At 33.2% G+C, this 18,035-nt stretch overlaps 1 protein-coding gene across 2 annotated transcripts in view; it reads right to left on the bottom strand.

The window, feature by feature from the left end:
• The window catches only part of LOC150094886 (sphingosine kinase 1-like), a 169,348-nt gene that overhangs the window by 27,158 nt on the left and 124,155 nt on the right, over positions 1-18,035 (bottom strand). For both annotated transcript variants that reach the window (XM_090411223.1, XM_090411224.1), the window contains one exon: positions 1,046-1,263. In XM_090411223.1, coding sequence (XP_090267349.1) covers positions 1,046-1,263 — 218 coding nt within the window. The remainder of the gene's footprint in view (positions 1-1,045; positions 1,264-18,035) is intronic.

Below are 18,035 nucleotides of genomic sequence, written 5' to 3'. Positions count from 1 at the left end.
TGATCAAATCATTGCGTCTTTAGCTTATTGTGAGAAACGTAAATCAGCTTGTCCTTCTATATTTGTATATACTCCACACGATGACCTTAATATGAAGGTCAAAACGTCAAGAAATTAAAATAGTTATTTATAACGCGGTTGTAAAGTCCATAATTTCTAAAATGAGTGCACAGATTTAGATTCCCGTATTCTATAGTGATGAAGTTGTGGAGAGGATCCAGAGTCGAGTTTTACAAAGATTGTTGCAGGTCTGTAGAATGCTTCTATGAGAATAGATTGATCATTTGTAGGTTTCAAAAATTAGCTGATAGGTTTTCAGAAAAAAGGAGACATGACAGATGCATTTAAGTTATTAAAAGATTTTTATAGGATTGACACTGTAGACTTTTTTCAGTACATGGTAAGAAGGGAGAGAACAAGGGATCATGAGTGGAAATTGTGTATGTGTGGTTGGTGATGAATAATGGATCTCCCACAATGAGTCTTCTGACTCTATTGTAATAATAATAATAATCATTCTTCTACCTCTAAGCATGTAAAATGCACAGAAGAAAGTGGCCAACATGTATACAACTTAGCTTCAAACTTACTGAACCAATTTCTCATCTTCCTTTCATTCCTCTGTCCATAGATGGAAGTCATAGTTCTTGTGGAAAACAGCCTTGCTGTTTGACTATAACTTTTAGCTATTCAAGAAATATAGCAACAAGCTCCTCTTTTAACCCCCCCCCCCCCCATCCACACACAGAAATGTCTTTAGCTGTTCTATTATCTCTGATGCATGCATTTAACATTAATTTTTTTAAAAATTGTCAACTTTTATATGCTCTGTCACTAAAGCTGATGGTATCAATTAAAATAACAATAAACAGTTTGGTATTCCATTTAACATTTGTTGCTTATAAGTTTGACTTGGGAAAAGACAATTACTACTATGTTATAAGAATGATCAATATTTATAATACAGCTAAATTATCAAAAATAAATAAACCATCAAATTAGTAGAGTTAGATTAAATAAACATCTGAGATCTAATATGCATTACCTAATGCTCTGATAAATGCCCAAATAGTAAATCTGGCTTCACCAATTGATCTTAACCTTTCAGACTCAATATCAATATCTGCAATTATTCCCCATCCAACAGAGAGAAAAGAATACCGTGCTTTCTCAGCTGACTGAACAATGACTAAATCCATTGGTGACACTCGACCTTTGATAACATTAAGAACAGAAGAAATCACATTTTTTTCATATGGTTCACTGTAAAATTCAAAGACAAAGAAAAATGCGATTACCATCACTATTTCATCCTGTTAAAAATTTGCAGATTTCAAAGTTGTTAGTAAACATTCATTATAAAATTAATTTATTAAAAATTCTTTCATATATTAAACTGATTTAGAAACAAAAATTTAATATTATAATTATTATGAAATAAGAGTCGTAGTATTAAAAAATGTACAGTATATTTGATTTGGGTTCAAGGCTATAAAGCAAGCAGTCAATTTATTTAGCACTTCTATGAAATTAGTGATGTTTATCTGTTTTATTAATTACAATAATTAGGTCTTTATGCTATACTGAATAATATATGCACGTAAACACAAGAAATATATTTAATTAACCAAATATTTCGGTCTGGAAATAGCAGACGTCTTCAGTGGCACTACAAGAACAGTTTAAAAAAAAACAAAATACAAGGTGGAATACTAACACTAGATCATTTAAAAATAGAACAAGCTGAGTGATGTTACATCACTAAGTATTAAAGGGAATTTTTTTTTTTTAAGTAGAGACATGATTGAAATAAAGATATTAATTAATAATATTAAATAACATAAAATTAATATGAATTAATGAGTTATCCTGATTAGACTTTCCCAGATTTTTGATATAGATATACAGTTATTCCAATTCAGGTTAGGACGATGGAGTAAGGCCTCTACGCTTTCTTTGAATAGACGTTCAAATTTATAACGGGATCTATGTAAGAGGTGAGTTTTTGACCAAAGGATGTTGTGGTTAGTTTCAATCCTGTGCTGAGCTAATCCAGATTTTTCAGGTTTGTTGTGATGAATGGAGGATTGATGTTCTTGGATTCTTTTTTCAAGAGAACTTCCAGTTTGTCCAAAATAGGAGAGATCACAGTTGCAGGGAATTTGATAAACTCCAGGAAGAGATATAGTTGAGCGTTTGTCTTTAGGAGAAGGAAATTGGGAAGATAATTTGTTAATAGGTGAATATGTAGCTGTTAACTCATATTTCTTCAGAATTGTTGGGATAGGTTTTGAAGTTCACTTAAAACTCATTTTGCAAGACCTCCTAGATTTTATGGTCTTCCTAAAATACATAAGATTGACTTTCCTCTTTGTCCAGTAGTAGATTGTATTGATTCTCCTACTTACCATATAGTCAAATATCTAGCTAAATTATTGAAATCTCACATAGGCAACTCTAGTTCCTTTCTAAAAAAACTTCTCAGATTTCTTAGAAAAATTAAAAAATATCTCATTGCAACCTACAGATCTTATGGTGAGCTTTGATATAGAATCTTTATATACAAATGTACCTCTCAAGAAGATTTTAAAATTACTTGCTGACATCTTTCCAGAAGATATAAAACTATTCGATTTCGTAATACACTCTGGAGATTTCTTATGTCAAAACAAATTTACAGCCAAGTAGAAGGAATGGCCATGGGAAGTCCTCTCTCCTGCTTTAGCCATCTTTTATTTAGAACATATGGAAATGGAAAAAAACAACCAGTTATCTTTTTTAGACGTTTCCTCATCCGGTCACCTTCAAATACTCTAACAACTACAGTTTACAGGAAATCAACGTTCACAGGTCGTCATATTCTTAAAGAATCAGCCCATCATCCTTGTCAAAAAACAGGAATCATAAAATGTCTAATCAGAAGAGTCAAAACTAATTGTTTTATTTCTAATTTTCTACAGAAAGAACTTTCTACTATCCAACAACTCAATGGCTCAATGAAAAGCCAATGAAACTCAATGGCTTTTCGGAAAAGAGTACTCAACATCTTCTCGATTCTTATAATCCACCACAAAACAACAAAGATTCAATATCGAGTTCCAATTCCTTACATCTCCGGGATTTCAGAACCTATCGCAAGAATTCTGAAATATTTGGTTAATTAAATATCTTTCTTGTGTTTACATGCATATATTATTCAGTCTTTATGTCACAAGTATCCTTAAAACATCTAATTTTATGCTATATTATTGTAAATTTTTGTATATTTATTCTATCTGGTATGAATTTCTTAATAAACCAAGTGGGAAAACTTCCAACAACTATCTTTAATCCAGAGTATTTTAATAATAAAGTGCGACACTTTTTGGCAATTCGTACATGAAAATATGACTTCTACATTACTTCAACCTTAGTATTACCTCTAGGTCTGGCTCCTACTGATGAGACCTCAATAAAGGTTGAAACCAGTCTGGGTAGTGACCCTTCCCATAATGCATAGTATTATACATACTCATAAGGATATGTGCTTTGCATTATGGGATATTAAGACAAGTAATGTGAAGTCAATAGCTTCTATATATATATATATATATATATATATATATAATAAAAAAATGGTTTAATGACTATTACCGAGAGAAAAGATGACAAGATATATTTAAAAAAGATACTACTAGTTTACTAGTTTCGTTACATGAACATCCTCAGGTATCACAATCAAAGAAGTATATAAAAAATTACAGAGACTTAAAATTGTACTAACAGAACAAGTATAAAAAACAGTAGCGTGTTTGAAAAAAATGCAAGTACGAGTTCCAAACAAATGAATACTACGCGCTGTCGCGAGTGCGCCAGTACTGAACAGAAGCAACGTGTGCATCAGAGAGATTGTAACTCAGGCTGTTGTTGATATGAGAGGAATCTAGAGAAATTTCCCTAGATTCAACAGTCTTTCTTTCGAGTTCATCGTAGCACACATGGATGTAAGCAGTTTGAGTCCAGTTTACAATGTGCTGGCGGCCTTCGTCTGAGTTAGCTTTTCAGCTAACTCAGACGAAGGCCGATTATTCGATTAGACGATTATTCATCCCTACTGATTTACATTATATACATATCAGCATAAGGGGTGCATATCGGGATGCTTAAGGGTGAAAGTTGTATAACTGAAAGGAGACCTTCACATAGCTTTTAAAGGAATGCGGAGAACCGACCAGAGCTTCTGATCTAATGTCCAATCCTCATCTTCTCGTGGTGCACCCTGTTGGGTATCTACCTGGATACTGAACAAACGAGGATGAGCTGGCAATTTGGGATGTAGCCAACCAAATTGTATTCTTATTGGCTTAAACCAATATAGAAAATGATGGTACAACATGACAAAATTTCATGCTGGCCGGTTAAAAAAGGCCCCCATTGTTTTTGCCAGGGAACCAGGGCGAACAGCGAAAAGTCAGCTACTGGAACAAATCTGAAAGCACACCCCAACTCAACATCACCAGAGTTAAAGATCGGTACTATCAACATAAGAAGCCTGAATGGCAAAGAAATGGAGCTAGCTGAGGAATTAGATAAGTACCAGATCGACATAACAGGGGTGACTGAAACCAAAAAGACAAAAACTGGTGAGATCTTTCTGAGCAATAAATACAAAATATTATATTCAGGAAATGACAATCAAGGAAAAGAAGGAGTAGAAATAGTATTCAAAACAAAATAAGAGGCTAATCTTCACAAGACAGTGTTCAAACCAGTTTTACCTTATGGATCTGAGAGCTGGGTCAGAAGTAAAACACTTGACCAAAGACTAGGGACTGCAGATATGAGAGTGCTGATAAAGATTAGAGGCATGAACAGATGGCATCAATGGCAATATCATGTTAAAAACGTTTGAGGCTATTAGGAAAGAACTTGACATTGTCAGCATCCAGGAATGCATTAGCAGAACTAATCTCAGGTGGTATGGTCACTTAAACAGAATGGACGAGGAAAGATTAGCAAAACACATGTTCTCTGCCAGGTTGGCAGGAAAACGACCCAGAGGAAGACCAAGATATAGGTGGATTGATATGGTACAAAGTGCCTTAAACGATAGAAATATAAGATCTGATAATGTTGGAGTCTTGACAAGTAACAGACTGATTTGGAGGAAAATCATAGACAGGAAGTTAGGAATGATGTAAATTTTTTATGTAGTACTATCATATCCTGTACACATGTCAAATTCCTGACATGTACCTTGAGGGTACATGTCAGGAATTTGATGATGACATATCGGCATACAAGTACTTTCACATAAGTTATACGCATCTACATTGCAATCTTATGAACAATGAAACTTGACAATTTTACAACTCTGCACGTGTATAATTCAGTACAATAATTTTGTATAATTTTACTTTCATTTTTTTCTACATATTTTATAATATTTAGACAGCAGTGCTATAATTGCTTAGATTACACTTTTCACTCTTAATATCTTTATAATTTTCATAATGTGGAATTCATATAACAGAATAATAACAATGACAGTAATTGTTTGTACATATAGTTCAGTTATACAAGGTAGTACATAATATGATTAAATGGCGCATTTTACAATATATGTTTTTTTCCTTTTTTTAATTTGATAAAGTGTTATCATTATTATACAGGCTATTTACATTTAGACTATTCACATTATATTTTCAGTTCAGTACAGAATGTTATGTAATAATAATTATCATCGGTTAAGGTACTGTGACTTGGAAGTTAATTGTAGTGATTGGATAATGAGGATTATTTGATTAATCTTGGGTTGGCTTTTATGAAGAGAATAGGATTAGTTTAGGATTATTTTAATAATTTTTTTTTTAGTAATATTAATGTTTTATTACATTCCATTTTCATATTTTACATTGGAATATTATTACATTATGCATAGTAATATTGATATATTATATAATAAGATTATTACAATAATATTCGCAGTAAATGGATGATGAGGTAGAGCAATCCACTGATTTTGAAGCTTGAGTTAGCTTTTCTGAAGCCAGTGGGATTAGTGATTAATTAAACTTTTTTTTCCCCCTCCTTTCTTAGCGTTTGTTACCGTGGTTAATATGTTTTATGTGAAATGATGATATGTTGCAGTTCTAAGTGTGCTGATATAATTTCCACAGTTCAGCTTTTAATGTTCTGTAGCTGTTCAGATGTTTTACCTTATATGCATGCCGGCTCTAGGAATCCTGGCATCCCAATGCAATTTTAAGTTGAGCACCTTTACTTTTTTTATTTTTATTTTTTTTTAAATATAGTTAAAATTTCAATGTTAAAAACTCAAAACACATTTTTATGTAAAATTGTGTACTTTGAAAAATACATAAATTAACAACACAGCAAAAATCGCAATACATACAAAAATGCACAGACTAGAATTACAGATACATAAGTTGCCAATTACTGGCTAGAAACTATTATAACTAGAGATATACAAACTAGAAAAATTGCACAATTACAAGAATCATTTAATTTTTAATAGAAAGAGAAATGTAATAAACAATTATGTAAAAGTTTACTTTTCTTGATTTTATGGAAGCAAATTCATCCAAAATTTTAGATCGCAGATATTTTTTAATTAGTGCGAGTCTTGAAAATGATCGTTCGCCACTGGCTGCTGAAACTGGAAGTGTCAAAAATATTCGAAGAAAAATTGTTAAATTAACAAAGACTCTTTTTAAATCATTTGCATATATACACTGCAATATTTTCAGTGGGTCTAAAGCTGTCACTTTACTGTATGTCCTTTAGAATTTGTATTTGTAATGATGACAAGAGGCCATCCATGGAAGTTACGAAAGGAAACTGTGAGCAAAGAGGGTGAGGAGTGGTTTCTTTGCATGGAGGGTGGTTGAACCATGGAATGCATTGCCTGATGGAGTTGTGAGAGCGAGAACGGTCAATGAGTTCAAGGAGTGGTATGATAGACTTTGTGTTTCTTAGGGGGGGGGACCTCCCCTGGATGCATCTTGATAGACTGTGTTTCTTAGGAAGGCCCTGCCACGATGAGTCTTTTGATTCCATTGAGGCCTGAATAATAATAAGAATAATTTCTTTTTATAATTCAGTGGAACAAATATCCTTTTCTTCGCCATTGGTCAGCACAACTTGACAATAATCAGTGTTTTCTCACATTGTTCTCACCCATATTAGAAATTTCCTTGAAACTGGATAAAAACTGAAATATGTCAAAGTGACTTGTCAAGATATCAAACCTTCCAGCCAAAAAATTAAGTGTCCACAGCTGGAAGAAAAAATGTAGCTTTATTTATATTTTGAATCAACTGGTGCTTCTTCCAAATATTTCTAACAGAACAATCTCATGTCTGCATAATGTGCTGCTTTTGAACTCAGGAAAAATTTCTAAATCTAATGCTAACACTTTTGTCAATTCAAGTATAACATTAAAATTTTCATCTGATCTAAATTCTTCAGTAAAGTTGATTACATTATTTAATGCTTTTACAGATTCACTTAAATTTGTGTTTGGATTCTGAAGCATTTTACTCACTACATTGGTCCTGCACAAAATTCATACCAGATTATAAGTGAACACAAAAATCCATAATCTTTCATTTTCAAAGCTAATGTTTTGTAATATTGTCAATTTGAATATTATCATAAATTTCCACAAAAGAATCTAAACTTCTCCAATTTTATATTTAAGAGAACAAAGAGCATTTTATCCTCACTTCCCATCTAGTATCTGATAAAGTTTTAAGTGCAATTTTGGTTTAATTTTTCAACACATACCATCATTTAGTTAAAGCACTAAAAAAATTCTAAATTTCTTGTATAGTGCTTAAAAAAACTCAGTTTCAGCATTAACTTGAACAGCATCAGCAATCACCAAAATTAATGTGCTGCTCATGGAACAAAGAGTACTCGGGGTTAATCAGAGACACAATACCATGTGTCTCTGAACATCGCTGTATTTTCCTTGCATGTTTGCCCCATTATCATATCCTTGTCTCCACAAATTTTTAATATCTAAATTATCTAGATTGTCTGTGAAAATACTAGTGATGGTAGTGATGGGTGGTAGATGGAGTTGGTGGATTTGAGTGGTGGAGACAGAGTTGTAGAGTAGGTGCCCTCCCTTGATGAGTCTTTGGACTCCCTGGAGGTGTCATGTAATAATAATAATAATAAATTTAAATCTTTTAATTTACCAACTACTAAACTACTCCATCTACAAAACTACACCAACTCCTCCTTTCTGTTTCTCTTTTTCAAGTTTTTCCGCTTTTCTTTTTTTTTAATTTGCAATATAAACGTAAATTTTAAAAAAATGAAAATATATACAGTCGATTCCGCTTAAATGGGACACGTTGGGACTAATCCATTTTGGCCCAATTAAGTGGCTGCCCCAATTAAACGAACTAATAATAAATTCTAAAATAAAATATGTAATATGCAGGTCAATGAATAAATAGGTAAAAAAATAATTAGGTATCTATTTTAATGGTTTATTAAACCAAAATACAGAAAATATTTGTACTATAAATTGTACAGAAAAAATAATGCATACATGATAACTTTTACAATTTCAAATTTTAATTCTGCAAAAATGCATCAAGCGTAGTCTGTCTTTTGCTTTTGAAATTTTGCAGTTCTACAAAATCAGCAGAGATATTCAGTGCAGATATAGGGCTTCCTTCATTACCTTCCTGCATAAAATAACGCTGTAACCAAACTATAAATTTTTTGGCCTCACAATTAGTTACAAGCACAGGTGGGGTTATCATCCTCATTATTGCATTCTTCATCAAATTTCTGACGTTTGGATTTAATGACTTCAACAATTGCATCTTTAACGTTTTCATTTTCATCGTAATGTAGTAAATTGTCATTTATTGTTGAAAATTCTTCATTATTCATGAAAGGAGCTTGCAGTATGTCTTCATTTTCATCACTACTCAAAATTTCAAGAACCTCCAAAAGTTTTAAACCGCAAACAGCAAAAGCAGTTTTGTATTGTGCTGTTTTTTATAGCTCGCCAACTGTCAGAGACAAACTGTATTGCTTGCAAAATGGAAATTTTTGCACTGATCTCTCTGGCTGTTGATGAATTTGTTAATAGGTTTTCATCAATGGATTCCAGTATGTAATTAACCAATTTTCCTCGATATGTCTTTAAAGTCTTTAAATTTTTTATTATCCCCATGTCCATTGGTTGCGAAAAAATTTCAGAAGTCATCCACGTGTTACTATTGGCATGGTACTCTACTGGTAAACTCTCTATTCTTAACCCCTTAAAGCATCGAGGCTTTGCATTTTTTTTTTCTAGGATTAGAAATTTTCGTTTGTCCATACTCAACATATTTGCACAGCATAACACAGTAATGCGGTCATCCATTGCCCTTTTATACCCTGACAGTTCAATGTGCTTATAACAGGGAGCCGTCTGGTGTAGCACGATAATAGAGGCCAGTTTCATCAGCATTGTAAATATCATCTGAAAAGAAATTCTCTAAAAAAGTAAGGATTTTAGTATTTTGCCATTGTTCAGCTCTTACATTGTCGGCACTGCCCTTTTCGCCGTGCGCTTTTTTACATTTGATATTGTGTCTCGCTTTCCATCGAGACAACCAACCAGCAGTTGCTTTAAAATCGTTGTGGTCCAGCTTTTTAGCGATCTCTTCTGACTTCGCCTTCAACATTGGGCCGCTGATATTCATGCCTCGCCTGCTAACTATAGAAAACCATTGATCTAATGCTTCTTCGAATTCTGGATGTTCCTGGAATTTCTTTCTGTAATGTCCACTCATCATGCAGTTGATTTTCTTGTTGTAGGAGACGCACTATGGTAGATTTTGGTACACCAGTTATATCAGCGAGTCTACAATGGCTTGTATTTAATGGCTGGCTTTTAATTTTATCTAGCAAAGCAATTTTACTTGAAAGTGTAAAATCATTTCTTGGCATCTTAGCAAAGATTTAAAAATTTTAAATAAAATTGACACAATAAATCGATATCGCTAGGTACAGTATATAGTAAGAGTAGATTCTTAAGCGGACGCGTACTTGCCAGATGCATGACGAAAGATAACCGATTTGCATCACACTAGTGTTGCCAAATATTAATGTACGTAGTGTTGCCATATATTCTAAAAATCCATAAAATATATCAAAAACTGCTCAATTCCTTTTCAGCTACTGTCCCAATTAAGCAAAAAGTTGTCCCAATCAAGCGTTTAAATTATGTATTAATATGTTGGTTTGGTTTCCGTTCTTTGAGATTTGGCCCAAAAAAGCGGCTGCCCCAATTAAACAGAATCAACTGTACTTGCAAAATAAATAAATGCATAAATTTTTCACTGATTTGTAAAGGCTTAGGTTAAATTTTGAATCTACTTAACTAAGTGTGAATTAACTACACATTCACTGTGTTTAGCAATCAACAGTTCGATGATTTACAAACAACATGTGAAGTCTGTTCCACAAAAAAAATGCCCAAATGTCACTTCTAAATGTTAGTTACATCCTAACTGGTGAATATGCACTGCATATTAAAAAAAAAAAAAAGTTGGTATAGTCCGCACACCGATTAGAGATCCTTTGACACTTATGCACATATCAGAAAAAGGAGAATCCATTCCGATAATAGGGTAATCAATCTATCTTCTGGGATGAGTTTGTTTATTATTACAGGTCGGAAAATTTAGCTTTTCTTTTATGAACATTGCTGTTTTTAAAGTGTAACTATTTTGCTTGTATAACAGTTGGGAAAATGTATGTAGAGTATTAACAAAATTAAAAAAGGTATAGCATAAAAAAAAATTTAACTAACTTTATTTTTAAGAAAGTTTTCTATAAAATAAAAATAATTATACAGAAAAACAGAAATTTTTTCAAATGAACTTAGATATTCTAAACTTACAGTTGAGAGAACTGAGACACTTTAATGTCCTAAACTAATTAATTATTTATGACTTGTTGTGACTCTTTTAACAAACCCATGCAAAAAAAATGTTGGTAAAAAATACAATTATCAAATCCTTTTAATCTTCATAGTCATCTGAATCGGTGTCCAAATCGCCATCACTTTCATTTAAACTGATCACCATTCTTCGATAATTCCGTCTCTGTCCCAATGCATATTTTCCAATGAGGTGACATGAGAGCAATATTTTCCCCAGTTTTGAACTGTAATACTTTCAATCGCCTGTTCTGAAAGCTTAAAAAGTTTCAACATGCCAATATCCCCGTTACGTTGCGATGGCGAATGAAGCTTTTCACTTCTGCCCAAACATACTCAATAGCATTAATATCGCAATGATATGGTGGTAGCCTCAAAACCAGAAATCCATGCCCGTTATACATGCTCTTCGAGCATGATGTCGAATTTAAATAGTTTAGTTGTGGGAGAGTTTCTTTTGACCAAATTAAGCAATTCAATTTTTCGCATATCTGGGGAATGAGAAATGTTATTTGCAGAGAGCCAATCCATAAGAACTTGCTTCTTATTAGACCAATTTGGAACTTTGTTTAATTGAATAGAGTGATATGAAGTGTTATCAATTATAGCATTTTTAGGAAGGTTTGGAATGTTTTTCTTCTGCCCACTTTTCGAAGATTGTAGAATTCATTTGCCCATGGTAATCTCCAGTAGTTGAATTGGCCTTGTATAGTAAGTTTGAATTCGGTAAAAAACCCATTACTCCACCCACACACAAAATTATTATGCGTCGCAATGCATTTCCAGTTTGTAGCACTCCATGTTCTTCTTTAGACTGCTAACATTTTCCATAAGTTAAATTACTATCAATCCAGGTTATCTAGATACTCAATTGGTCTTTTCTCCTCCCTGAAACGTCTTATTGCTCTCAAATACTGCGTTCTAGATAAAACAATGTCACTTCGCTCCATGATAAGTTTTCTTTTATTCTGGAATTTTTTAAAACAAAATCCGATTTTATGAAATATATTTTCCTTAAAGTTTCTCTTTTCCAAGGAAAATTAATTTTTTCTTTAAGCACAAGAATCAATTTTGGAACAGTTGCACTCTTTTCTCGACCACGTAAAATTCGTGACTAGTTCTTCTTATAACATCTACATCAAAATCATTCAAAGCTACGGTTTTGATAGTTTTCTTTCTCTGGCGCTTTTTTTTAGGAGATTTAAATTTTGGCTTACCGTCACCTTTTGATTCGCTACGAATTCTTTTAACAGTCAACCCCGATACGCCCGCAATTGCACTTGCACGTTTTACGACTTGAGAAAGGGGAACAAGGAGACGGCCTTCTGACAATTCTTTTTCGCAGAATGTCAGCACATTATTCAATATTCTTTTGAAAGAGCTACTGAAACGTTTAACAGAACTTGTTGACTGTACTGGATCCATCATAAAAATTAATAATAAAAAAAATAATGCAAAAAAAGCGACAACAAAAATCAACCTACTACCAGTACAGCGACAGACAAGAAAGCACGTGATTTTGCAAGTTGGCGACCAATTCGTACATCCTTCATTTCTTTCTCTCCTTTAGCATGAATCGACTATTCTTGGCATAATGCCAAGGAGAGACCTACAAATGGTGGGCATACTATAGTATAAAGCGTCCCCTGTAGCACAAAGTCCCTGGCTCATTTAGTGCTTCTGACAACTCTATACCGCACAGTGGAGGAGGAAAAAAAACTTGCAGTTTTTGCCAAATGTTATTAAAAGTTGCAGTATTTATTACAGTATATTTAGTGAATATCCACATTTAATAAATGCTAATATTAAAACTTGTTTTTATTTTATTTTTTCAACTAACTTCTGCACCCCTTGAAGAAAGCATCCTCAATGCGATGCATCACCTACTTACTATGTTAAGCTGGCCCTACTTATATATGGCAAATTGTTGAGTAATGTGGGTATAAGATGCTCTCTCATGGCTGCCCCATACAAATTTCTATAACACCTGGTTGCGAAGAGGGTTGTGTTTGGCTGTTATGCAGTACATTTCTTTGTTATTGCAGTAAGCGTTGTTGAAATAGTGTCTTAGTAACAGTACGTAGTGTCATAGATTCTTTATACTCGGGATTTTGTGTTTTGCTATTAGGGGTTCAGTTATTTCCTGGTGTGTATTGGGTCTCCAAACACTGCTGAAACAATTCTTTGGAAATTTTTCTAAATTTGATTAGTGACCGTTTGCTGTGTTTGCATAGACAGTTATACTGTACCTTAGTAATGTTTCACAAATTCCATGATATATGAGTTTTTTTTGTTTTTTTTTTACTTTGGTCAGCATCATATCTTTTGTTTCAAAGAGTTTCGCGACGAGATAGTGCATAGTTTGTTATGAAGGTTTTCTAATTGTTTACTCCATTTAAGGTTGTTGTCAATGCATAAACCGAAGTATTTAGCATGTTAAGGGCATGATTTTGGAGCAGTGGTAGCTTTCATGGTTAATGCAATGGTATGTGTGACTGTATATATTGTTAGTGGTGCTGGGTGCATAATTCTAGGATTCTTTACTATTAGTATTTGTATTTTGGTTTTACTATAACTGAATTGTGAAAGAAGTAGTCAGTTATTTTGTTTAGGTCGTGTTTTGGAGAGTGAAGTGTTTATGTCTGTGTGGACTGTTAGTAGAGCTGCCATCTGTGTATTGATATATTTGACTTTGTAAGGCCAAGTTTTGAATGTCATTTATGTATGTTGAACAGTGCAAGTGATAATACTACTGGTCGAGGGACTCCATGTTGTATTCCCTGGCTGCAATATGTGTCTATTTTTTGTTACTTGCATCCTGTCTGCGAGATAATTCCTAAACTAGGTATGCAATATCCCTCTTATTCCGACTGAGTGTAGAGTTTGGATAGCAGTATTTCATGGTCAAGTGCGTGTCAAAAGCTTTGGTAAGATCAAGGAGTATGTAGATAGCAAATTTGCTTTTGTCAAGAGCTTTATTTAGTTTGTAATGTTCTCTAATAACATGGTTGTGCTCTTCGTTTCCTGGAAACCATACTGCTTTTTGTGAGATGATGCTATATTTCTGTAAGTAGTTTTTGTAGTCTTGTGTGTGTATTACTTTTTCAAGAAGTTTAGAGATTACAGGCAAGTTAGCTATTGGTCTGTAGTTGTGAACATCATTTCTTTTTCCATGTTTGTAGATAGGTGCAACTACAGCAGTTTTAGTTGTTTGGGAATAGCACCACTATTGAATATCATGTTCACAAGTACAGGATTTAGTTATTCAAAATGTGTTTGCAGATCTGCAAGTCTGATTTTAGCAATTCTGGATCATCTTTTGCTTTAATTGTAAGAGAGCATCTTTCAGTTCTGTTGAATTTGGGTTAATAGTTTTGTTTTGCCTAATGAGAAAAGTATCTTTTTTGAGTTTTATGATGTTGTTAGTAAAGGCATAATTAAATGATTCTGCAAGTCCTTCTGCTTCTTCTCCTGACCGAAGTTTTTGGTGACAAAATCTTGTGGGGGAGGTTTTCCTTTGTCGGGTTAATAGTTCATTAAGTGTAGACCACATTTCTTTCAAATTAGCACTGTATTCCACAAATTTCTGATAGTTGTGCGATTTTAATTGTGATGTATTCGGTTGTGAAATAAGTATTTATCTTTAATATTCCATATTTCTGCTTATTCAAGATTATTTTACATTGTCAAAGTGATCACAAATGTGATTACTATGATTACAATTTAGTAATAATTTTCCATAAACATTTATTATGAGCCAGACAAATATATACCTATATTTTAATTGCACATATCACTGACAAGTTTCATATAGTAAATCATAATAAATGTTCTACTGATTTCATGTACCATTATTTTAATACCTACTGATTAAAATGGGATGAGCATCACGTTCACAAAGCTCTCTGAATAGGTGAACAACTATTTTGGGTTAGGTAACTATCAATTATTTGCATTTACAAAATTCTTTTATATATACATATATCCTGGATATGATAATGAAGATATACATACAAACTGCAAAAAACTTTTGTTGCTTCTGTGGTAGTGGTGGTGTTGTATATGTGAATGTCTTTAGATGGTAGATGTGTTCTTTGTCCAATGTCAGATAACTATTTATTCAAGTAGCTTTTTTTTTTATTTTTTCATTTTGAAGCATCACACTCAGCAAAAGTCTCGCATAGGATTAGATGGAGAAAATCATCTTTATTACATAAACGTTGTTACTGATCTGAGAGGTTCTTAGAATCAGCATCAGCTATGAAACATTCCCCTAACCTCGACATGTATGGTTGCATTAATTTAGTGAAGATCTGAAAGATTATCATTTTAAGACCTAATAGCTGGATTTCTCTGAATTAACTTTGTAGTTGCACTTAAGGACATTAGGTGTCAGTGACAATTTAAATTGTTTCTACAATTACTTGGTTTTGGTGGTGTACCTATTACACTGATGCTGGGTAGAAAACCAGCAAAATATTAGTGAGTTAAATATATTTTTCCTCTTGGTGTTAGTTATACCATTAAGATTTATTATGGATTTTTGTAATCATTGAAGATCTTAAAAGGCTTCATTTTGGTGATTATAAATTAATGGGACCAGTGAATATTGTAAATCTGTCCTTTTTTTATGGCTGTATGGAAGCTTAATCAATGCACTAATAAAAGGCAAACAGAAGGGCTCCAGGGAAGTTCACATCTTTAAGTGATACAAGCCAATGCAACTCTGATACTAGAATTGTATTCTCATAAGCTCTCTGGTTTATTTTAGACACCAAGTTTCTATACATTCAGTTATGAAATAAGGATGGATTTATAATATCTCCTATTTCTATATATTTTTGTTTTAATTCTTCACTTAAGGATGATTAAACAAAAGTCTGCAACAATTGTAAAGATACTTCAAGTGAATAGTTTTGTTTGCTCATGCCTACTAGATAAAGGATTAAGACAAATATAAAATTTCTTGTCAAGTATGACTTAATTTCTCGATAGGAAGATGGTATAAATTAAATCATGTGGTATTATCAACAGTATCCTGTGTAGAGCAGAAATTCAAAGATAAGCTATCTTAACGTCAAACACTGACCATAATGTCAGATCTCCAATACTGTCAGATTTTACATGTCATCAAACACCTCTCACACCAATCATTTCTCACCTAAATTGACTATATCATCTTTAATTAGCTTTGATCACACATTCTCGAATGCTCATAATGTCACTTTCCTTTCTAATACTGTCATTTTTAACTTATCGTTGACATCTGTTCATTCCTGATATTTGTTTGATGAAATGCTAGTTCTAACTCTACAACAGCTTATTTTATGATCTATTTCTGTATTTAATTTATCATTCTTAACAAGAATTGCACTAAAAAATAGATGGCAGTAAGCTTTTCTCAAGATTCACCATTAAGAATGCAGTTAATGTTTTCCATGGTCTAGCCTATTTTATGCGTCTTTTTATTGCTGGTTTTCATACCAAATTTGTTACAGTAGTTATTCAATTTAAAGCAGATTTATTCTCTTATAACATTATCATCTGTCATTATTCAATATTTCAAAATATATGCACAAGTTTCGAAAAAAGCTACTTTATTTTTGTTTTGAAGTTTTATTAGAGATTCTCCGATAATTAAGTCAAATTGCTTTTATTTAACACGAGAAATGAAATGAGTGCAAAATGAGTGAAGAAGAGTGTTAGAAGTGAAAGAAGAGAATGTATTTTAAATACTTAGTATGCTAAATGTTAATTGGAAGGGGGCCAAATGAAATTTCACTGTGGTTTCTGGGAATGTGCCATGGAACTGACTGTGCCATCAACTTGGCTGTTTAATGAAGGTCATGCAATAGGACAAGTTCCTGGAGAGTAAAATTAGGATAGGATATAGTACCGATGCATAAGAGTAGCATTAGAATGAGTATCGAACTATAGGACTGTATTTCTTCTGTAGTTAAGATTTTGGAGAAATTGATAAGAGCTCATATACAGAATTAGGTAGATGAAGGCAATATTATTTATGCAGGCTAGCATGGATTTGTTAAAGGGTGCTCTTGTTTTAGTAATCTGGTAATCTCTTACAATAGTAAAATGAGCAATGGATATAGGTAAGGCATACTCTGTCATTTTTTTTTTGAATTTTCAAAAGGCACCTGACAGGTTGCACATAAGTTGATTTTTAAGTTGCAACATATGAGTTTGGATATCAGGTTAGTGGACTGAATTGGTGATTGGCTCTCTGGTAGATATCAGAGAGTTGTATACAGGGAGTAGGAAGAGTGCAAGTGAGAGTTCCATTACTGTTCAATCTTGATGTCAACGATAGTGTCACAGGACTACAGGAAGATGTTCAGATGTTGTGAAGCTTGAGAGAGTTATTAGTAATAGTGCTGATGATTTGGCTCTTCAAGAGGATTTGAATACACCGGAAAGGTGGAAAATGAATGGGGATGTCAGTTTAATACAACTAAATGCAAGGTTTTGAAATTTGGGATCCACAGATGGGATACTTCATACTCACTTGGTGGAGTAATACTGGAAGAAGAGGAGGAAGCTAGGGATCTTGGAGTGATTGTGGATAAAGATCTGAAGTTCCAAGAAAAAACTGTGAAGGTAGGGAAGATATCTCAAAGAAGTGTTGCAATGTTGAGGATAATGACCATAAGAGATAAAAGTGTAGTGATTGCATTGCTTAAGCATATAATGCTTAATCAAACCACATCTAGATTTCTGTGCTCATATCTGGTCACTGGGATTTGAAGGGGATGAAGTAAGCTTGGAGAGAGCACAAGAATGGATAACAAAAATCATATCAAGACTATACAATGTTGATTATGAGGACAGACTGCAGAGTTTAATGGGTAGAAGATAAAGGGGGAGGGATATGATCAAGACATTTAAGCTTTCAAAGGGTTATTATTGTGTTAAGATAAGAGATTTTTCGTATGGTAGAATGAGGGGAAGAAGAAGCATGGAATGCATTGCCTGAGAGGTTGGTGAATGTGTATACAGTGGATGAGTTTGAGTAGTAGTATGATAGACTACACTGATCTCTCATGATGAGTCTTGTGACTCC

This window comes from Typopeltis vanoorti, chromosome 21 (assembly GCF_054136105.1).
Source record: "Typopeltis vanoorti isolate ZY-2024b chromosome 21, IOZ_Tvanoo_1.0, whole genome shotgun sequence".
Taxonomy (NCBI): domain Eukaryota; kingdom Metazoa; phylum Arthropoda; class Arachnida; order Uropygi; family Thelyphonidae; genus Typopeltis; species Typopeltis vanoorti.
This window is presented reverse-complemented; position numbering and strand designations above follow the sequence as displayed.